The sequence below is a fragment of the Macrosteles quadrilineatus genome, unplaced genomic scaffold (assembly GCF_028750875.1).
Source record: "Macrosteles quadrilineatus isolate MER2022 unplaced genomic scaffold, UCM_ALF_1.0 Scaffold_9__3_contigs__length_116548681, whole genome shotgun sequence".
Classification (NCBI taxonomy): Eukaryota; Metazoa; Arthropoda; class Insecta; order Hemiptera; family Cicadellidae; genus Macrosteles; species Macrosteles quadrilineatus.
The window spans coordinates 53225445-53249788 of NW_026542602.1; the positions used below are offsets into that span (position 1 = coordinate 53225445).

At 34.5% G+C, this 24344-nt stretch overlaps 1 protein-coding gene across 1 annotated transcript in view; it reads right to left on the reverse strand.

Moving 5' to 3' along the window:
• Positions 1-24344, reverse strand: part of LOC129002137 (BAI1-associated protein 3-like) — a 268228-nt gene that overhangs the window by 11102 nt on the left and 232782 nt on the right. Inside the window, exons 13-28 of the mRNA XM_054429736.1 lie at positions 23253-23428; positions 21827-21951; positions 20782-20889; positions 20080-20217; positions 19030-19081; positions 17732-17770; positions 13555-13703; positions 12416-12518; positions 11102-11209; positions 9762-9836; positions 8893-8994; positions 7159-7368; positions 6496-6817; positions 5614-5823; positions 5016-5139; positions 2458-2663 (exon numbers count right to left, since the gene is read on the reverse strand). Of these exons, the coding sequence (XP_054285711.1) occupies positions 2458-2663; positions 5016-5139; positions 5614-5823; positions 6496-6817; positions 7159-7368; positions 8893-8994; positions 9762-9836; positions 11102-11209; positions 12416-12518; positions 13555-13703; positions 17732-17770; positions 19030-19081; positions 20080-20217; positions 20782-20889; positions 21827-21951; positions 23253-23428 (2247 nt within the window). The remainder of the gene's footprint in view (positions 1-2457; positions 2664-5015; positions 5140-5613; positions 5824-6495; positions 6818-7158; positions 7369-8892; positions 8995-9761; positions 9837-11101; positions 11210-12415; positions 12519-13554; positions 13704-17731; positions 17771-19029; positions 19082-20079; positions 20218-20781; positions 20890-21826; positions 21952-23252; positions 23429-24344) is intronic.

Here is a 24344-nt window from a genome sequence, read left to right on the forward strand (position 1 = left end):
CAGACTTTTGGAACTAAAATTTTTACAGAATCTTATCTTACTAATATTATAAATCTGAAAGTTTGTGAGTTTGTGTGTGTGTTTGTGTGTTGCTCAATCACGCATAAACTACTGGACGGATTGGGCTGAAATTTGACATGATGATAGCTCACATTCCCGTTTAACATTTAGGCATATTCTTATCTAACAAATCCTTTTGGGCTCCGCCCCAGTGGCTCTGTAGTTCCACATGTTAACCTTATGAGTATTCATATTTAAAGGGAATTAAAGAATTTAGTCAGCTGTTTCAACTTTACAAGTTGGTTCTGTAATATGCAATAGCATTAAAAAGTTATAAGGTTTCCCAAAAGGGTGCTGCACTATTATTATTTTGTTTTTGCATATATGACAACAGCTAATTTGAACTAAGCAGCAACAAAAAGCTGTGATACACAATGAGAACTGTCAAAGTAGTATTGTTTACAGTTAGGATTCAGTTTTTAATTTAATGAATAATTTGTGATATTGTGCGAATGTTAGATAATGTATTTTTTTCTATTGTTTATGTGCAGTGATAGAACATTATGGCAATGGTAGATGTTATACTATATCATACTGTAAATTTATGAACCAAATTGTATAAAACTGTGTCCTCCCCCCACCCCATTACAAACGCAAAGCTTGAGTATAACTGCAATAAGCATTTTACATTTATATGCCAACCCCGTACAAAGGACGGGTGCTCTGCTAGTTAAATATAATTTAAAAGCAGATGTTTACTTTCACCAACTGTTTTGTAGGTTTAAATAATCACAACATTCTGTATTAGTCATAATTTGAAATAGTGCCACACTGTTTCCACAGAATGCTGCACAGAAAACTATTTTACTTTTGGATAAGTCCAAATATATTTAACCCCAATCGCAGCAAACCTGTGCACTCAACAGCGTTTAAATTATCCACTATTAAATATGTAAACATAAAAATAAAAATAAACTTTATCAAAGTATTAAAAACAATAAAAAAGATGGTAATGCCTTGATATTTTTATCTTTTTTTCTATACCCACACAATCTAACATAAATTGTTAAGTGAATAATAATCGTGCGTGCTATCTCAAGTATTCAAATGACTCCCAATACAAATACAAATAGTATACAAAGGACGGGTGCTCTGCTAGTTAAATATAATTTAAAAGCAGATGTTTACTTTCACCAACTGTTTTGTAGGTTTAAATAATCACAACATTCTGTATTAGTCATAATTTGAAATAGTGCCACACTGTTTCCACAGAATGCTGCACAGAAAACTATTTTACTTTTGGATAAGTCCAAATATATTTAACCCCAATCGCAGCAAACCTGTGCACTCAACAGCGTTTAAATTATCCACTATTAAATATGTAAACATAAAAATAAAAATAAACTTTATCAAAGTATTAAAAACAATAAAAAAGATGGTAATGCCTTGATATTTTTATCTTTTTTTCTATACCCACACAATCTAACATAAATTGTTAAGTGAATAATAATCGTGCGTGCTATCTCAAGTATTCAAATGACTCCCAAATTGTTATTAGCCCACCACATTACTGTCATTAAAAGAAGGAACTCCAATAATACTAATGCGAAACTTAAATCCACCCAAGCTGTGCAATGGAACCAGACTGACGATTAAAAAACACGACAACAAACTTGATGGAAGCAACAATCACCAGTGGTAAGTTTCAAGGAGAAATAGTCTTAATCCCAAGAATACCGATGATTTCATCCAAATTACCATTTAATTCAAGTGACTACAATTTTCTTTGCGTCTTGCTTTTGAAATCACCATTATAAGGCACAAGAGGCCCTTACTATCACCAGTTTAAATTTGGACAATGCATGATTTTCACACAGACAGCATTTTCATATGTTGTGTGTTACATATGCCTAAAAACTTTTATATTTATTCACCTAATGAAAAAACAAAAAAAATATTGTTTACCCACAAGCAATTAAGTAAAATAAATGTTCTATTTTTGTTTTTGGTATACTTTTTTATTATTTATCGAAAAGAATAAATATTATAATTTAAAATGACAGTTGTTAACGTAGCAACACGCGCCGGGTAAATGCTAGTTCTCCTATAAAAACCCTTAAAATAACAAAGAACCTGATTTTCACAAAAACAGCTATGTTAGGTAAAATAGTGGTTTGTACTACCTCCAGAACATTTAAATGCGTAATTTGCGCACAGCTCCCCTGGTTTAAACTCATTTGACAAAAAATAAGTACTACAAAAATTTAAAAGCAAGTGACTTATGCTGTAAAACTGACCAAAGATGCTACTAACAGGCAATTATATAGAGTCATTTCAATCGTGTTTCTAACCAGAGACACAGTATTGTAATCCTAGCTGATGAGTTTTAATGCGGTTTCATTTACTGTTCCACTTCCCGAACCCACAATCATAATCTACGTTAAACAGAATAGTTACTTTTGTTCTTCTGGTGCATGAGTGGCAGCTCCAGTTGTTTGAGACCGTGGAAGTTGTCTGCATTGCAGGCGCTGTTGACTCCAGGGATGGAGCCAAGAGACAGGAACGCCTCCCCAGCAAAGTCATTAGCTGTGAGTACGTCATGGTCCATTACTGTAAACGCCACCATCGCTCCGTCAGCTCGACACTGGTCTAGACTCACCGAGCTGTACGGGTCAAACAGTGGTAAATGATTGGTTGGCTTAGCCAAACTTAAAATTAGTGATGGACAGGTCCCGAAATTTCAGGAAATCTTTGTGAAAAAAATTTTCCCGATCTTCGAGACAGGATTACATTTTACTCGGAAATTTTTTGGGACAAGATTTGATCCGATCCTTGGCGATTTGGCGGCTTCGCGAGTGATGATGACTCCGCTATCGCGAGAGATGTTCACGATAGTTCCGCAAACGCAGGAGGCAAAGTTATTTCAACGATTGCGCCGTGGTCACAATATTGTGTTAGGTCACAATATTGTCTTCACATGTCAAAATTTAGGATTTATTAAGCTAAACTGCTTTTCTTCTCATAACCAATTCAGGCAGTAAAACTCTACACAGTTTTTTTTAAATGCAGTGAGTGGTAGTCTGTTTAAATACCTGTAAGGTATTTTACAATGAGACTGATGTTTCACAGTTAAATTACACCAAATATGACGTTAGTCATGAACATATTCAGGCGTTAACTGCAATCGATTGTAACATCAGCAATTCCAACCATTTATTGACGGCTTTGCTACTTCGGAAACTTGATGTGGATTTACGCAAACGTCTTGAAACATTCCGAGACAACAGACAGGCTACAGCTCACACATTGCCCTCTGCAGAAGAAATACTTGAATTTCTAACGTCTGAATGTGATCGGCATGAGGATGCAGTTGCTACCACATCGTGTTTTAAAGAATCACGTATCTCTCATGTTCCGGAAAAACAGGTTAACACACGTAAATTTATAACAAGTCCATTCAACTCAACAACAAGTAACAACAAGTAACGTTGCTGTGTGCTGGATGTGATGGCACTGATCATAAAACTTACAACTGTGCCAAATTCTTAAAACTATCACCACAAGACAGATTCCAGGCAGTAAAATCACATCACCATTGTATTTCTTGCTTAGGAAATCACAGTTCTCAAACATGTCAGTCTCAGTCAGTTTGTAAACATTGTAGTAAACGTCACAACACCTTATTGCACTTTCCAACTGAAGAACTGACATTCACAAATAAAGCTGGACAATCCAATTCCCACAAACGTAATGAACAGTTTCGTCCATCTAATCTTAATACAGATGCACAAAATCTTTGATTGGAATTGTGTATGTCATTTAAACTTGTAGTATGCAAACAAATATTTAAAGTACTCGATTGAGATGTGCATGATTGCAATGTATCAGGTGTACATGGAGTAGTACCAATAATTATGTTACCACATGGAGTATTAATTATTGATGGCAATGTGCTGCCGAGTGATGTAACAGGACCTGTGAATAAATGAGGTACCAAAGATGCTCCTAAAATGACATCAATGCGGTTAGGAAGATGAAAATTAGGATCTGCTAATTGTTCATGTTTCAAGCGTGAAACCACCTCTGGAGCTACTGGACAAGTCACGTTTTTTCTAAGCCTGTAAAACCCATTATTGGTTTTTATAGATCAGTGCCACAAACAGTAATTTTTTTTACTTTTTTTACTGCAATACTCAAGACTCTTTAAACAAAACCTTTTTTGCACGGGGAAAAATCCCGTCCCGTCCCGTTCTGATAATTGGGAAGGAAATAAAAATCACGTCCCGTCCCGAACTAAAAATTCAATCCCGTCCATCCCTACTTAAAATTTACATTGTGTTAGCCAGTTTGTTTAAAAGTTCAAAAAAATGTACATTTCCCAAACTAAATTAAACAAAATGTAATAATTTACAATAATTGCAATCTGCGATATTAGGCTGAGACTGTTTGCCAATGAGGGGAGTGAATGGACATTGTGGTTACCCTTTTCCGTAAGCAGAGACGGGGACTTTATTGGATGACATGGTACCGAGTTTTAGGGCGAGTATTTTAAACCACTGTCTGCTGTTAACTGTATTAGCAGTGACAGACTTGGCACTAAACTGACTAAAGCCGCAGTATTTTGTAAATTATTTTAACAAAATTTGATTTTTTTTTGCTGATTTTTGGCATTGCAGGCAGTGATGATGATTTCCCTGTGATTGCGAGAGATATTCATGATTTGGGTGCGATCACAGTCAGCAATGATGATATCTGAGAGATGTTTATGTTGCAGGGAAACTTCACCTAAGAGGCGGAAGCTGATGGGTTTATTTAGCCTAGAGCTTTGAGAAACCGGCACTGCCTGTTATTTTGACTGTCTTTCTTGTTCAGTCAGGCCATGATAATATTATGGCAATCAACTTCTTTTTCAAATTTAAAACACAGTACAATAGGATACATCAGAACTTGACAAACACAAAAATCTCAGGCTTTCACATTTCTACAGTACTACAACATGAGACAAAGCTACTTACAATTCAAAACATTCATCAAATAGCGGATTCAAAGTTTTCTTCTGTACATTTGTGACTTGTTCGTTGCAATGCGGGAACAGAGTTTTCGGCAAAAGTTCTACTATGACAAATGGATCACTAAAACCTGTAAAACAACACTTTTTAATATTAATATTACCATGTTTCAATTCAATAAACAAATACGTAATTTTAGGGGTACAAAACACTCATCTCATGGTTGGATCATTCAAAATAATTAACTAGATCTATTAATTGTGAGTAATACATATTTTTTAAGCTAAATATCCCAAAGAATTGTATATTTTTTTTTACTTTGTATTTAGGAGGAAAATCAAATTGTGGATAATTTTAACTTGTAATAGCCAGAAACTGTAACCATGATGGTTAATCAAAAAATACTTTCAGGTTAATCAATCATGCAATAACTAATTAACTTTTTCACACACTGTATAATCATAATGCCAAAGTGGTTTACTGAAAAAAAGGAAAAAACACTTCACTGTCTCGTTTTGTTTAGGAGGCCCAACTTGTTTTAATATAATAACCAAGATTTTGTGATTGCTGAAGTTATCCAGAATCCATCAGAGAGTTGACCCACCATTGGGATCTAGTGGTATGACGTCTCTGGCGTTCAGTACTTCCACACAGAGGGAGTCATGATGGAAGTACGCTCGTACAGTCAGCACACCATACGGTGTCGCCTCGGTGATAAACTGTTCTTGCAGACGCTCTATGTAGTACATGTTTATCAGCTGTTCTGTCTCAGTCTTGTGGTAACCTAGCCTCTGCTCCACACCTCGGTAAACCTCTGGAAATGGTACAGTAAGTCAGGAAGGGCCGATACTGTTGAATTTGGCTAATAAGGAGAGGTATGGACACAACACCAAAGAACAAAATCAAAGATGGTGTTAAAGAACTAAAACAACATGGTGTTGGCTATTTTGTTATGTTTAATTGTTCAGTAACATGGTGTTATCACAATCTCAAAAACAGTATGTATTTTAGGTCTAAGTTTTACCTTAAATTTGTACGGATCTGGTTTCCGGTACTGGAATCACACCTGGAAACTTAATTTCAAACCTTTATTGGCATAAAACCAATAATTTACTTTTAACGTATTCTTATGACTCTTTGAGCTTGGGAAACCTTGTTGTGTCTTATTTCCAATGTATCAGCTGATCGGCCATGAAGTAAAGAAAACCGGGGTATCAACATATCAGCATTTTGTCATAAAAATGTCTCTCACACTACATTTAATTTGGGTTGCGTTAAAATAAAATAAATAGGTGTCCTGTATAACCAACACGTACAGAAAGTTTTGTTAAATTGAAGATTTTTCAGGTATTGGTATCAATAATCGATCAATTTTTAATATCAACATCAACACACGTCTGTCTTAAGCTTACACGATTTTTATTGTAAAGAGTCTCAGTATTGATATGTCCAATTAAATTCTATCCATCCATATTTTTTTAATCACCTGTCTTCAAACCTTCCAGGTTCAGGCCTTTGCCATCGGCATGGAAGAACTCTGCTAGAAAATCCAGCGCTTCGTAGAGTCGGTCGTAAAAGCCGGGCATCTTGTCCTGCGCATGACCATCCATCTGGTGCGCCAACTCAGTAACGCACGTGTCCCAGACAAGCGCCAGCACACGCTCGAAGTTGCGTGGCAGCAAGGCAGAGTTGAGCGCAATCAGGTGGGAGTCGAGATACTCTAGAAGGGGAGTGATGGCGTCACTGGTTGGAAGGGAGTCAGGTGACCATGCGAGGTGAAACATGGACTTTTTTAAGGCCGGTCGCATCTGTAACATTGGTTGTTTGGCTAAAAGTAACAGAAAAACATGTAAATATTTAGGTAATCTTATGTACTTCAGCCAGGTGTTGTTATTTCTTTAAAGGTTTGATTACGTAAAAAAAGCTGATTTGTTAAGCATGCTTTTTTATGTGAAGGATGGTTCAGGATTCAAAAATGCTCCACTTTTTTCTCAATCCTGATCAACATTGTACATTTAAAAGTATCATTGCAAAATAAAAGCACTTAGTGCAGAAGGAATCCTGATTAAATGATATCTCATTTACAGCAAGATTATCCAACAAAGAAATCCTTTCCAACCGTTTTGCACTCATCAATAGCATCGCAAACCTTAACACCGATGCGGTTGATAATCATCATGACATCGGCTAGTAGCTGATGGGTAGCGGAGTCAAGCAGCTGAGTAATATTGTCTCGCCATTGGGTGGAATGATCCCCTGCGGCATCTACAGCCTCCAACACTGCCTCGACCTGAAGCTCATCAGGCAGTAGAGTCACACTGCGTCTCACGTACTCCAGGTCATTCATTGCGACACACATCTGCAACAGTACATCACAATATCTCGCTAACTAGCTGTACGTTGTGAAGGCAAAAGAACAAAGAATCTCCCTTTCAACATTGGCCTATCCCGGCATGTCTAACAAAATATTTCAACATGTGTCTTGCAACATATCCTGACACATGTTGCACTCATACCCTGCAACAATGTCGTAAAATATCTTTACCTAACCCGCCATGTTAAACTTCCCTATCCCAAGCGTGATGTATACAACTTCCTTACTTCTCGAGTGATGTAAAGTTGAAAAAAACTCACTCGGTGATGTAATGAAACCCATTTAAATAACATTGAGTGGATAACTTAAAAAATATACCTCTATGGAGCCAACGTCGTTCAACGCTAGAAAACAGCTGTGTGTTTGAATTTTATTGTTATGCTTTGAAGAATTTTCCTAACCTAGCTTTTGTTTGTAAATGAACGTTACTGTTAGAAGATGAGTGAAATGGATAATAAAGCATATTGCTCGTAACCTCCTGAATATTGTCGGGTCAGGTAAAATCTTGTACGTTACACGTTACACAAGAGCGTGTTTACATCACTTCGGTGAATTATGCAACTCGCCTTCGCTCGTTGCACAACATTCACCTGCGTGATGTAAAAATGCTCTTACTACACTTTTAATGTAAATAGCTATAAAACACACCTTGCAGCATCCCATAACGTAGCTCATGTCTCTCAACATGTCAATTATGTTTCACAATGAATTTCAAAACTTTTCCCGCAACATATCCTTCAACTTGCCCCGACCCGACTCCATGTCACACAATTATTGTATCTCAAAATAAAATATCTCAACACATGTCTTGCAACATGTTCCGCAATATGTCCTGGTTAGACAGACCTTCACTTGCAAGGTAAAACCATCAAATACTATACTACTCAACAAAACGGGCTGAAATATGTACCCAACATAAAACACAACTTGGTACCCAAAAAAACTGCTTTTAAGTATATAATAATAGCAAATTGTTTCTCACATGACATGTCCACAGTATTGAAACCATAGTTGTTGGACAAACCCATACAGTTACAAAATGGCGATAAATACAAATTAGTTTTTAAAATTTAGAACAAGCTGTTTCACTGAAACTAAAAAAAGCTCAAAACAGCAAAATACAGTAATCAACTGTATTACAAATCCAAATATCACAATAAAAAGAATTTATCTATCAAACAACATCTAAAGAGCAGGAATTTAAAGACCAAAGATGAAGTAAGACCTTAGGAAGATTGATAGAGGAGGTAAAGAATTTTGTCACAGTAAACTTTAAATTAAACTTAACTTAAATGTACACCTTAAATGATAATGAGATCTTAGAAAACAAAATAAGTTAAGTAGTCTTACCTTAGGTCACATCAAAGGATAAATATTGTTCATCTCTTAACAATTTCTTAAAAACACTAAAGACAGACCAGGCTGTAAACCGGAAGACAGAAGAGTGAAGAAACACATTACGTTGAACACCTTTTACAGGGGTAATGTGAATATTTACATTACCATTACCTCATCGGTGGTACGGAAGGCGGAATTATCCTCGTAATACCCCGTCTCTTGTAGCTTCTGCTGGGTAAGTTGGGCATAGTAAATGGCGCCACTGCATATGCACTGTGAAAAAAATACATATGAATAGGCAAGCAAACTAAGAAAACTTTAAAACCATTCATAATTTCAAAAGCATTTCAGAATACCTAGATCTAGAAATAAGATGAAACAATGAAATAAAACTAAAATTCTATTTAAATACTAGATTGTAGCTATGCCAATTGAATTTCACTTAGTTTTATACCACCCTGGCCCCCAACTAAATAATAATCATCTAGAGGTGAGTCGGTGGCTCAGTTGATAGCGTCACGGACTTCGGGCCAAAGGCAGCGATGTCGTGGGTTCCGATCCTGATCACTGCCACGAACATTTTGTCAGTACAGTTCACCTTTGTACTGTCCTGGTTCACCCCTTGCTTTGCTGGATACGTTCCACGCACAGATCTGTAGTCTATGTGGACGGGAAAATGCAAGGTTAAAAGAGGCCGCCAACCTCTTACAAAAAAAATCTACACAATTAGAAAATTTTAGAAGATTAAGAGTATTGTATAGAAAAAATCTTAACAAATATAAAAATGTACTTTGTATATTGTGAATCAAGAATCAAACAATAATGGTTTATTCAGTGTTCGATTTGTAAAACATGAGGTGCGGGAACTGTAACCTATTTAATGTGGTTTGTGACCTATTCATGTCAATATTTTATCTTTTCGAAATAGAAATACCAGAACTGTGTTCCCCCGCAAATCGAGCACTGGGTTTATTGTTTGATGATGATAACAGAACATTTAATCTCTAAGCTTAAAAAAAAACCTAATATTTAATACTTACATCTATCAGTTTGACAACCAAATTGTAGGAACCAATAATATCAGGCCAAGCCAGTTGCTTCCAAAACTCTTTTAACTGAAACAAAACAAACAAAACCACCGTCAAAAGAATATATTTTGCAACATTTCCAGGACAAAATCAATAGAAAAAATTTAATTGTGGTAAAAATACAGAATTTAACCCTTCCAGGGCTATGGACTGATATATCTGTCAATCTTTGTTTACTTTCCGGGCTGAAAACGGATGTATCCGTCCCGAGGAATTTCTTTTCTGGGATAAAGACGGATATATCCGTCCAAAAAACAAATTGATATACAATGTTTATAATACGGTAATAAACATTACAATGTATTATAAATGGGTTATTTTGTTTTTGTGGTTGGCAATAATAATTGCCACGGCTGTTTCGGCTATTTTGCACCATAGAGTGTGCGTAAGTAAATATTGGTCACTTCACACATGGTTTGTTAGTGAGTGATGTTTACATTTTGTGTTTTGTACTTTATTTCTAAGCTTCTTTTGACTTCTTATTGAGCTAAAGTTACTAATTCAAACGATCTGAAATTTGAAGATGTTATTGAGGTGCTTAATAAAAGTATGTCTGAGAGGGGTTTTATACTTGGCAGTGAAAATGATAGGGTATGTGATGGATATGATGAACCTGAAGAACAGACTTTACGTAGTGGAAGTCTTGTCGAGGAATGGGATTGAGGACATGGGAGCGAAACTGAGTGGTTTAGATTTACTTCAGAATGATAAATATATTTTTATGGTTGAAAAATAAAACAAGGGAAGGAATAGCCTAAGGTTGACGGATATATCCGTCTGCCGCCCACAAGAATACTCAAGATTATTGGCAGTGTTAATATTTTGTGATTATCACTGAGGGCGGCAGACAGATATATCCCTCCACCTTATGTTTTTTGTGGGCCAAAGACGGATATATCCGTCAAATCAAATTTTATTTTCTTCATAGTTTTTGTACAAAAATTAGTTCAGCCTTAAGGAAAATCATTTTTATGATCCATGAATTATTTCAAGTGTAATAAATACAAAACACTTTAGTTTTTAATTTTTGCCAAACAAATAATTAAGCTCCAGCCCTTCATTTAATTTAGCCCTGGAAGGGTTAATGGTTTAATGGTTCAAAATATTTTCCAAACCAAGGATGCAGTGTTTAAATGAAAAAAACACACTTTAAATGAAAAAAAAACAACACACTGCGGACAAATATTTACTATTAATATTCTAGATTCTCTAAAACATGTATGGAAAGTATTCAAGGTTTTTCATTTTAGCGTTAAAATTTATTTGCAATCGTCTAACTAAATGTTGTTTACCTGATAAAACACAGCAGATGTATCCACAGCTGATGTGCTATGTTTGACAATATAGTCCCCTGAGCAGAATCTGTTTAGCTCTGCAGCTTTCTTTATTCTGTTTAATGCCTAAAAAATAAATGTTAATTTATATTCAGTACAAATATTCAAACACATTTTTTAAACAGGTTGGTGTTTTCTATTTCATTTCTTGGTAGTAATATTGTTATTGAGACTTTGAAGTTTTAGAGGACAAATATTTAGTGGTTCGGTTGGGACAATTTTGACGAAAATTTAAAATATTTATGTTTTTTGGAGGAAAAGGCACTAGGCTTAGGAATACACTAAGGGAGAAGAAAATTAATATACAACTGACTTGGACTTCCCAATAAAACCGTACCAGTCAGTTGAAAGGTCACAAAATAAATTAATTTTATATTTCGCACCTGCATATTTTGGGGGCAAGCTGGTCTAGTGGTTAGAGCGTGGGACTTCAGTTCCAGAGGTCTCCGGTTCAAATCCCGCCAAATCACCAATGGATTTTATCTATGTGATAATGCCGCAACCCCTAGGTCTAGCCTGAAGTAATGTGAAAAACAATACCAGGCTCGTGCCTAGCGTCCAAGGAAAAAAAGGGGGAAAAACAAACAAAAAACGGGGTATATTTAGGAGGACGCAGTAGAATGGTAGTTTTTCTTGGATACGTTAGTTAGTATCCATTCCTTCTTTCTAAATACAAACTACAAGTATTTTTTAAAGATTTTTCAGTGCCTCCTTTACCCAAATTTGAAACAGGAAATAGAAAATCACATCCTCAGTGGCCAATTTAGTTTTTTCATTACTCTGTATTCGAAAATAGCCCATTTCCATACAGCTGAGATCTTTGAAAATCTTCAATGTCCATACACCAAAAACAAATTTTTTAAATAGTGATCAGCTGACTTTTACTAACATAAACAATAAACAAAACATTACTTTTGCTACATAAACATTACTTTCGCTGCACAAACAATACTTTGTCGGACATCAATAAAGTTAAAATCAGCTGAATTTTACACTAGTTTTACACTATTCAGGCTGGACCTAGGGGTTGCGGCATTATCACTTGGATAAAATCCATTGGTGATTTGGTGGGTTTTGAACCCGGGACTTCAGTCACCGAAGTCCTGTGCTCTAACCATTACACCAGCTCGCTCCCACTTTCGTGACTAGTAGTAAAATATACTATTTCATTATTGTGAAATAAGTTTTCCCATAGTACTTTCATTCTAACATTGACTTTTCTTCTCTGTGAAAATGATCGACAAAACGAGAGAAAGCCTTTATCAAACTGACCTTGAACTTTGCCAAGTCAAGCCACTTGTCGACAGCAGGTTCAAACCACTCATAGTAACTGTGGACTGATAAGGACTTGTGTTCCGGAAGATGTTCTCTGAAACTGTATTAGAATGTATAATCTCTAGCTTTGAATATAATTCTAATCTCTATAGCACTATTTTTAGTTGTATTTCCAAGTGTCATACTGGATCACCAAGTGGTGGAGATTGTAGACAGCTGAATTCTATTACAAAGGAATTTCAAATCTTCACCACTATAATAAGAGCCTCATTTTGTTTGGTGGCTACCTATGTAGGGAAAAAGTAATTTTGATTTTATCATAGAAAGGTAGGATACAGAGAAACATTGAATAGTTAAGTTGTGTCTAGGCCAAAGTCCAACTCAGAAACTAAACAACACAAAGTCTAACTGACACTTGACTAAAAAACACTCGGCGGAGGAAGACCCTCTGTGTGATAGGAATTTCACGCAGTGCACAGTGGGAGAGATTCGGGCTCTCCCATTCTAGTCATGTACATTTCCAGCACAACAATACCACAGTTGAAAGCGTACGGCCGTACTATAAGTGTGCTTCCTCTGTACCTCACTTCTCTGTGATCTTATAAGGCAATGTAATTTTTCTTTACCATACAGACTGTTTATTTTATTCCAAAACGTTCCCTACTTTCTGAACAGTCCTTGTATGCTGGAATAATTCTTGTTTACACAGTTAAAACTTACAATTGAAACAGTTCTGGGACGGGTGGCGTCGTCCTGTAATCCAGCTACTAGGAGGTCACGAATTGAGGATATTTATAGGCATGCACTGTGGATGCGATACTCCCCAGTGTGGATTAACGTCCGCATGGTTGAGTACTACGACTATCCGCAGTACTATCCTGATAATTAGACCAATTCGTAATTACCAAAGCAAAAATGTGGTTCAGATTCCACTATAAACTGTAGGTCCCTTAGTTGCCATTAGCTGTATGGGCTATTAATTAACAGCTGTGTCTAAGGAATGTCGGCCTTAGTCACTAACAAGACTACAACATCGCGCCACTCATCCTACACTCATCTCCATTCATACTTGGCTTAAAATACCTACTTTGTATGGTCGCCAAAGATAGAACAGTATTAACAGTTCTGTATTCTACCTTATAAATTCCTGCACGGAGAGATAAAGTTCAAAGATCGGAGTTCCCACTTCAGCCCCCGGTGGAAGGTTCGGAGGCTCAACTCCCAGCTCTGTTATCCTCAGTTGTTGACACAACGTAGACATCTCGGGCCCGAGGTCGTTCACCACCTCAAGCGAACAATTATACAGTCACGACACGGCAAATATCTACTACAGTCAGAATATTACTGATTCGTCTATCAGAACACTGGGTACAATCGGAATTCACACCTTTCCAGTAAAAAGTGTTTTGAATAATTTGTAAAATATAAAAACTGTAAATAGCTTAAAACATATCTGAATAGAACATTACGTAAACAATATAGCATACCATATTGTCTGGTTTGAAATACTCTAGTAGACAACTGCAGGATACAAGATTGATTAAGTTTTTAACTATTGGTTCTCGTTAAAAGGAGGTAAAATATTAAAATTTTCAGTCACAAGTTTTGTAATTTGTTGAAGACAAACAAACATTACATTGTGGCCAAATTTTCAATTTGACTGGACACTATTTTACACTACAAATAAAACTTGTTCATGAAAAATGAATTTGAAAGTGAATATATTTAGGATGAGTCACAACGACAATTCAAATTATTTTTAAGTGTTTATAAAATTTTTCCAACAAAGCTTGTCCCAAACTTGTTGGTTAACTTGAAAATTTACAAAAAATAGATGTTTACAAAAATATATAACCTTGAACAAAAAGAAATTAAACGCATGATTGAAAAACTTGAGTTGGAAAGGTTCAAGACTTAACAATTTATTGGGGGGTTCACAAATGAACAGCGTACTTTAATTTTTACATATATCAAACAAGTAGGAATACTGCTACAACAGTATAGCAAAAGTTTAACTCAATTTTAGGCTCAGTAAAAAATTGAGTGGGCAATTATTGTATTTCTCGTTTTGTTTACTTAACAATATGATATATTTTAGGCTCAGTAAAAAATTGAGTGGGCAATTATTGTATTTCTCGTTTTGTTTATTTAACAATATGATATGAATGGTACAGTGGTTAGTATTCTAACCAAGAAATTGTTGTATTTAATTTGAAATTGTTTTAATAACATATAATGATAGAATTGAAGTTATCAGAAACCTGTATGATTAGTTAGAGATCAGTTTAAATAAACAAAATTGTAAGAGTAATAATTAAAGAAGATTTAAAAAACATAAAAAGAGGCAATTAAAAGAAGAAGTTCAAAAAATATACCTATTATAATCAAAGTTAAACAACTATGAACATAAATTGTAATGCAGGACAACCAGAATTAAAATTTTGTAAATTTCTGTTTGGAATTTAAAAATTTAACACAATATCAATATACTCAATTACACAAGTTTTACAGCTGTGCAAAAGTTAAATATTTTTATTAGTAGGCCTATTACTTTTAGATATTAATTTCATTTAGAAAATTCAATGGCATGCAAACATGCAAAAAATAATAAAAGTTGGATCAAAATATATTATTTTAGAGGCCTTGTTTTTGAAAATTGTATATCATTAAAAATACTGTACAAAATTCAACTTTTCGTTGAAGGACAATGTTAATCAGTATTATTAGAATCAGCACAAAAATGAACTAGGATATTAAATTAACGAAATAAAACAAAGTAGAATAAATTCCAAAGAAGGGAAGTGTCAATAAAATAAAAACAGTGGAAAACAATAACATAATGCACACACAAATTACCAATAATATGACTCAGAATATTGTACAATGTCATAAAATTGTAATGTACAAGTATATTACGCACTATGCAGCTAACACTATCTAAATGCCGCGGGCCATTCAGTATGTACAGACACAGAACGGGAAAATATAACTGGACAATGGCACTGAAGACTGGGCTAGAACATCACTAACATGTAAAGCAGTAACACTCTAACAAACCCTTTCAACCCTTAACGCAAACTTCAGGAGTTCAAATAGGTATTTATTACTACAAAACTCATCTGGTGTTTTTATGTCCCACCTTTATATTCTAGAACACTAGGTAGCGTAGAACTGTTTAAAACATTACTTCAGGCTTGACCTAGGAGTCGCAGCATTCGCACACGGATAAAATCTATTGGTGATTGGCAGGATTTGAACCCAGGACCTCGGACTCAAAACTCAGCGCTCTACAACTAGACCAGCTCACTCCCCAAGCTATGTATTAGAAAATAACGGTTTAAAGTGCAAAAGTGTTATTTACTTATTTATACATTGTTTAATTTGATTTACTTCAGTGAATCTACCATTGTAATACCAGTAGATATGAATATTAAATTGAAATGATATAAATATTTTTTATAAAGATTTGTCAGGTATTAATTAGTAATTGGATTGTGGTATGATTGATGGTAATCCTAATCACAACCCCATCATCAACATTTTTCTTATTTGCAGCCCAATTTCAGGGTGAACATATCTCGCAATCACAGCACCATCAAGAAAATTTCTCGCTATTGCTGAGACATTATCATCATCGCCTGCCATCGCAGAAACGCCATTTTGACTCGCAATGCGGGTAAAGGATAAGCGCTGACAAATCAAAAAATATCACGTCCCATGAAAATCCTGAATGAAATTTAATTTTCTCTCATTGATCGCAATTACATTTTTCCCAAAAGTTTTCCTCCATTTTCTGGATCCTTAAATTGCTGGCATGATATTGATAAAAGGTGGTCACAGGAGATTTATTTTTAGATTCATGCAGGATTTAAGCTTTTAATAAGTATGAATACGTTGATCCTCGAAAATCGTTGTAGGCTGTAGATGTTAGTAAAGAGTTATGATCTCAAAAGAATTTGGCACATCACTTATGTATTTAGGCTGTGCGCAGTTAGCTATACCAAATTTTCATTTAACCTCAAATTCTTCATATGGTTATTTATTCATTTTTTATTATTTGCACTCTATAATCTAGAAACGTTAAAAATTGTTTTCCTATATTTCTGTTTGTTCATGTTAACTGTCAAATTTGTATAACGTTTTTGCAGTTTCTTTGCATTTTCTTAAGATTTAACTGTCGTTTATCATTTAAAAATAAAAAATCTTGCATGTTCAAAAGTGTTATACTTATTTACTATTCAAAACAATAAGCAAAATACACATAAAGTAATGCAAACAAACTTATGAAAAAACAATTATTAAGCAGTATACAACAACACTGAAGCGTCAAGATGCGTTAAGAGTTGAAAAAAGGTGAAATGCAGGAACATTGTTAATTAACGTAGAGACATGTCGTTGACTAGACCGCCGCAGACATATAAGCAGACAAGCAGAGCCTAAAGTAAGCAAGACTGCTATCACTCACTCGATACATCTCTTCTGTTACCGGCTCAAACTAAGTTTTATTTTAAAATTAAATTTTCTTAGTTTGGTATTTCTGTTATCAACAAATATCAAACAAGTGTTCAGTGTTTGAGAACTGTGTAGTATTTTGAGATTTTTTTAGGAACCTTGTAATGATTAATGAATATTATGTATTAGATATTTAATGTACGCTGAGTGTGAAAACTAAAAGATTTGAACATTCCTGTGCTGGAATAAAAAATAAGTTAACTGTAACTGCTTAACCCCCTTTAGGCCTAATAAGTTTTACCGTTTAGTAAATTAACTAAAAACTTTTGACTTTCAAGTTTCTTTGTAAATAAATATGTACATTTAACAAATAATTGATTTCTCTCTTAAATTTTTTTATTGATTTGTTAACATCTTTAGTGAATGTACGAATTTTTTTTAGTCGGTGTAATGTTACTGAAACATTTCGTAAGGGGGAAAAGTTATAATTACGAGAACAAAAAAAGTAAGTGATAGCTTTCTATAGTCACTAAATCAAACCATAGCTATTTCACAATGCAATATTTGTATTTAGAATTTGTTAAACAACTTTGTTTTCATCTGAATTATTATTTTGATTGTAAAAAACCACAAAGTTTCAGCAAAAAAACTAATTTTACTAAAAATGTTACTTTAGAAAACTTGTTCATGAAAATCAGACATCATTCTTCCAGCATTTATTTGCATATTGCATTAAAATAGCTACGGTGCATTCGTCTTCACAATCTGAATCTACCCCCGAAGCAAAGCCAAACTTTAAGCAGCGATGCAGACGTCACGATGTTGTCATCGCTTTGACGCATCATCGTTTTGATGCTGTACCTCAAGAATATCCACCACTCTTGAGAATTCCTTGGCCATCTAAAGAACAAGACAATGAAAAAGCTAAAACGCCGGATTGCAGTATGGGGGTCCGGTAAATCTAATACCAGACACACAGTTCCATCACTGAACAGTCAAAGTTATAAATGTTAACGCTACACGATAAGCAATACAAAATGGGCCCAAACCAAGTTCAAAAAAACTATTTTGGTAAAGCAATGTTCAAACTAGAAAACAGCGAGGGCTAAAATATCATTTTAAGAACCTAGTGAAATACAAGTTTTAAGTTTAATACTGTAGGGCAATATATTGAACAGGTAGTGATAAAAATATATGTTTTTATATTTAATTGAAAATGTGAATAGCATACTGTTCAACAATATTCCATGAAATCAGTAATATGTTTGGGACTTAATTCAATCAAAGTTTTTAAGTTTTTTTTTCTTTTACTGATGAAAACGGACAAGAAATTTGTTCCATTATAGGCTGTGTAAAAAATCCGGTACTATCTTTAAGTTAATAAAAATAACAATAAAAAATATATTACCTGATACATTTTTTCCTATAGCTTATTTTATGTATAGGCCTAATATAAATACAAATATTTAAAGTTTTAATATTTAAAAACCAAAATACTCCTCGTGTATCAAACCGAGATTGAAAAAAAATTCACAAACATTGAGAGGCATTCGTTGGGCACTGTGTTATATTCAGTGTTGTTTAAAATTATAAACAACATAACACTTAAAAGATGTATACTAAAAGCCTAATTAACCACTGTTGCTGTTGCCTGAACTGATTCACCTTTCATCAGACTAAATATTGAACTTGGAAGAAAAGTTTGTTCACAACAGGAAATTACTGTAAACTTGAAGAACTTGTATTAGACACATAATCAGACTTGGAAGGAAGGAAGTCACTGAAACTTAAAAAACTGTAGATTTTTAATTATCTACTAGTATATTGGGTAAAAAATTAAATAACAATAGTTACAAAAAAAAGTAAAACTTGTATGATTTACTTTTAGTCTGTTTCTTTTCATGTACAGATGAAAAGGGAATTATTCAAAGATCACATTTTTTTAATATTTTTTAACTAAAAATATTTTCTGAAAAAGTCAATTATTTCTATTACTAAGCCTACGACCTAAAACTAGTCTACTTCATTCAATTGGCAAGCAATTGTGTTCTGTTTCTAAATTACGTCAAATATTCGGTTTATCAGAAAAATCACACTTAAACAAAAAAAAAAATACTTTGGTAAAAGACACTATTACTTAACATGATTTTCTTACTCACAAGTTTTTCCAGATGTTTGTAAACAGCACAGAAATAAGAAACTCCATTGGTGCTGTAAACAAAAATAATGGTTTTCCACAGTATTCAACAAAAAAATCATATTAATTTTGTAAAACCTTTGAGCCTAAAATAGGGTACCCAATTGGCTTTTCCCTTGACCTAATGAGCGAGTCATATTTCTGGCTCTAAAATCTCTACAAATATACACTACACTGTTAAACTTGTCGATCAGTAAGGACAGTTTCCTCAGTTTTTAAATTTTAATCTTTGCTTTAATTGAAATTGATCAACACCCACCTCAGTTGTACTTATGTGTACAGCCCTATTGAAAACTAAACTACCTATCATAAGCCACTATCGCACATTAATCAAAACCATTTTCTGTAAATCCTTTAACTCGCAATGGAAGAAACCCAATCCTTCAATTGGGGTTGATCCCCTTCATACTTAAACCTAATCGAAGAATTTGATTCAAACTTGAGAGGGTTTAATACCCTTTGCATTATTTTCAGTAGTTACAATCACATATCTAATCAATGCTTAGGGGTAGAATCCATCTCGAACAGTTGTATATTAAGTAGAGAACATGGCACTGGTGTCAGATTTGAACTGGCTTGGTCATGCATAAAGCAAAGACAATGAAAACTCTAATTCATGGACAACCCTAGTAGATTCCTGTTTTATTCATTTTATCAGTAGGCCTATTTTTTCATCATAGGCTTCTTTAACTCATATTTAAATTGTGGTCAATGCTTTAGCTTAACCTTATTGCCTCCTCTAATACAAAGGCCTCTAAGACCAAAGTGGCAACACCGCTTTTTGGGCAGACCGAAACAGCTGGTTGCACTAGTTTATAATGGCTTCTTTGTGCAATGTTACTTTCACATGTTTGTTACTACTGTTATTTATTATGTTTACTGTTATTATTACATGGCAATAGGCTAGCCGGTGTGTGCCACATACCACCTATGTAGCCTTGAATTGTAGGAGGCTGTGTTTACCCTCATCATCAATGTTATACAGCCTAATGTTGTAAACCTAACAACTTACCTCTCGAAAAGTCCGTTGTAGTAGTCAGTGCCTTTCTGAAGATCGACTATGAAGGCTGTGATGAGTTTGACGAGAGCAAGAATCCTAGTGTCCGGGTCTGTTCGCATGTTAGCCATGCCTTTGTGTTGCTCTTCGTACCTTGTAAATTGAAATCAGCGGGTTAATCACTAATTCACATCTATAAATTTAAATTTTAAAGTAGAGGTACTGTCCATGTATTTTTTTGTCACACAGGTAAGGTAAGACTATTGAACTGAGGGGCTGATAGTTTACAAAAGTTTTGGTTGAAAACCGATCAACAAAGGCATTACGATGTCCTCAAAAACCTCTGGGACTGTTAGTTGAAGTGAAAGTGATCAAGATGGAGCTTTTGGATACTCACAATCTTTTAATTTTTACTGTTTACTTACATTCCGATTAGGTTCATTTTATTTTGCAAAAAAGCTTATCAAACTGTACCAAACAGGCTATTTTCAATATTTTGTATAACTTAGAGGCTTGTGCATGTAGTTTTTTTCTGCATAAGGTTTAAGTAACCACATGATCATATAGATTAAATATACTCTTGTTCTTCTCCGTGTGTTTACCTCATTGTGAAACACAAGTAGAGCATCTAGCTAAAATATAGATTCGTACGCTCAATTATATGACCATAGTAATGTACATAGCTATCTAAAGATTATCTTATGTTGTGAGATTTACCATTCTTGGGTTCCCTTTTTCAGCGATTGCATAATTTCTCCTCTGACTTCTTTATTGAAAGGACAAACTTTCCAATAGGCCTTCATGGAAGACAGCAATCCTAAGCATCTGTAATGTCATGCATATTGATAAAATCATCAATCTCTAGCATTTTATTAAATGAAATTACCATCTCATAGATATACTTGTTTGTATTCACAAAATGATTTTAATTTTGTAGCTTTAATTAAACTTAAAAATTAAAATAAGGACATTTCTCGACATACTCACTGACTTTGTTTGTACTTGGTTTTTAGTTACTGTGAACACAATAGTCGTTATTAATCTTTCAAGGAGTACTTCGGTGTAAATGTCAAAAATGTTTGACAAAATGTAACAGACGGAAAAAAAATTTGTTATTAACCAATTAAAAATTTTTCTTTGAAAACCCCCAATAATTAATGAAAGTGAATTAAGACAAGCAACATGATTACATTATTTTACTGATATAAAATCGCAATTTAAGTGTTTGGGCGCTTCAGTGGAAAAGCGTAAATAGGTCAACTTCTCCATGAGGAATAGGCTACCTGCAAGGGTGAACCTTGGCCTGTGTTCTCCGGTAATTACCTAATAATGTGTTTTAATCTTTTGAACTGACTTGGGAACCCTGGGAGGTTAATAAGTTGCAAGATCATACTACTTTAAGTTCAAGCTGTAGCAAGTGAGCAGATCTAAATAATACAATCCTAAAGAACAGGTTATTTTTAGACAACATGTTAAATATAAGTACAGACACGCTAATATTTTGCTCTTTTATAAAATGTGTTACCTCATAATACTACAGGATGATAGTGTAACAGTTTTGATGGCTAATTTGTGTAATAGGTGTAATGATATGCTAAAATGTGACATATGTTAGTTGATTTGCAGTGGTTATGGAAGCAAGGGGAGTCAAATTCCATGAGGGGTATTCCAAATATTCTGATTGTGTAATTTTAAAATAAAATTAGGATTCACAGCGTACATAAGGTATCCACAGTGTAAAAGTTGTAAAAAAGTTGCTGACCTTAAAAGATGTTCCAAGCGAGACATTGAGGGTCGGTGATGAGGAGGGAAGAGTATTCGATGTTTCCTGATAAGTTGAAGCGAATAATCCAGAAAAATGTTGAAAGAGTCGGCTAACCACTCTTCCTGAAAACATGCTTGTAATTACTTCTGAGTTTTTGCAGTGGGAAGATAAAAATAATAGATGAAGAAATACAATGTGTTCGTCAAATCGCAAAATAACAGCTGTTTTCAAAATGATGCTAAAACTCTTTGGTAAAATAAGATTAATGTTAAATGGCCAACTGGGGAGCAACTTGTTCAATGATTTTTTTCACTTAATAGCAGTGTATAAAATGTGCCAATAAATTAAATGGAGGATGAAGCAAACATTCTACGGCATCTTGAAGGAACCAAAATCTCTTCTGGATCCTGACCCTGTTACAAGGCACGGGTAAAGCTAATAGTTAATATAGCTAGTTTATTATTATAATTATTAATTGCACTTGTTAATAACGTTGAAAAATCAACTTAGATTTTAGTAGTAACTGCTTAACAATAGCTTAACATATTAACTGTATATTTGGCAAAACTTATCCAGTGCTAAAATCAGCATACATTTATAAATTTAACCTGTGCAAGGTAAAATACCCCTGCCAGAGCAACCCTATAGATCAGCAATTTTTTTTGCATAACTAGATCTCCACTAAAATATTTCCTAAAAGTAAGAATACTATTTAAGTGGCTTCAATAAACTAAATTATTTGTGTTTTCTACAAGGTAGCAAAATTTGGTGTTTTGAGGATCAAAAGGGGGAAACACCTATTTTTACCTTATAAAATCTCCTATAAAACCATGTACCTGAAGTCAGATTATGGTGGTTTGCCAGCTCAAGCAAAATAACTTAGGTTAACTCATTTGTACCAAATTTAACCAATATCGAATGACTTTTATTCCAGTTATTGAACAAAACCCGGGTCTGGGTTTTACCATGATTGCTACAGTAATAGCTTATTCCCTAGATAGAAAATTTGGTAAAATAAACTTGGATTTGAGCGGCTACCAGAGTAACAATCATTAAGCAGTTAACTGTAGATTTAACGAAGTATAGGCAACAATTTCTATTTTTAGGCAAGCTAAACATTCCAGTGTTTAACTACGGTACACCACTCTCAGTTAACTGGATTTAAATTGTATTCTGAAGGGCTTGTTGTAGCAGTAAAATCCAAGTTTTAAATAAGTTACTCATCTAAACAAAGTAGTTGCAAAACCATTATCAATAAACAATTCAGAATTCATATAAACATTTCAATTATGTGCTTTGAACAGCTTATTATGATGAATGAGTTAAATAAATTGAACCCTCCTCAAGACGGATTCAAATTTTTTTTTATTTGAACTCTGCCCATATTGTGTTTTAAAATTCAAGGCAAGCAAGTCTAATTCACCTCTTCCCTGGACAGCACTTCCATAGGCCAAGTGTTCTCTAGTGATGTGAGCAGCTTGTACAGCACTCTGGGGTCTACACTAGGTTGGGTCCGACTGTACGCCAGCCACCGCACTGCTGCCAACTGTAGTTCTGTGATGTCTCCTTGTATTGCATGCTGATGTAGAATACTCAGGGCTACCAACAAAACAAACAGAATAATGACAAGTGTGTGACAGCTTGTACTGTACAGGGATCAGTTACTGAAGGTCTGAATCCCGGAAGGTCTAATTACACATTCGGCACACATTTTGGATTTTGTACTTGTTGCTATGGGTCCTAACGTGCAGTAGCCGAAGGTCTAAAAGTACAGTCAATAAAGAAAACTCATCTACTGGTACTTTTTTAGACCTTGTGGTATTTAGACCTTAGCACACAACTTTTATTTTGTAAATAATTGTTTATAAAATTAGAGTTGCTGAAGGTCTAAATCCTGGAAATTCCAATTAGACCTCCAGCATACAGTTTGCATTTTGGACTAGTAACGGAAGGTACAACATTCTTATTATTTTAGACCTTCTGCTACTAGTGCAAAATGCGTTCTGTATGCCGAAGGTCTAAAAATGTGTACATTGCGTCTGAGTTGAAGGCTGTAGACACATTGACCTAGCCTCCTCTAATACAAGATCGCAGCAAGAAAAATTGGCATCGTTGCAGTCCCGTCAAACCCAGCCAGCAGCTGTTGCATTAGATCATATCAACAACGTTGTGAACTTCAACCAAACACCTTCTTGATCAGCATTGCACGTGTTATCTATAAGTATAAAAGAGGATGTTTGTATATATATATATATATATATATATATATATATTTGTTTGGCAGTGATAAACTCAGACACCGCTGAACCGATTGCCACGAAACTTGGTACATACTTGTAGAATTTCATGGAATAGGTTTATACACCATCAATTTCGTGATCCGTCCAATCGGCTCTGCCCCAGTGGCTCTGGAGTTTCCCATGTTAACCTTATGAGAAATGGAATTAATGAATCTTAACAGCTGTTTCAATTAAACAAGTTGGTTCTGTTCTATGATGTTCAATAGCATTAAAGT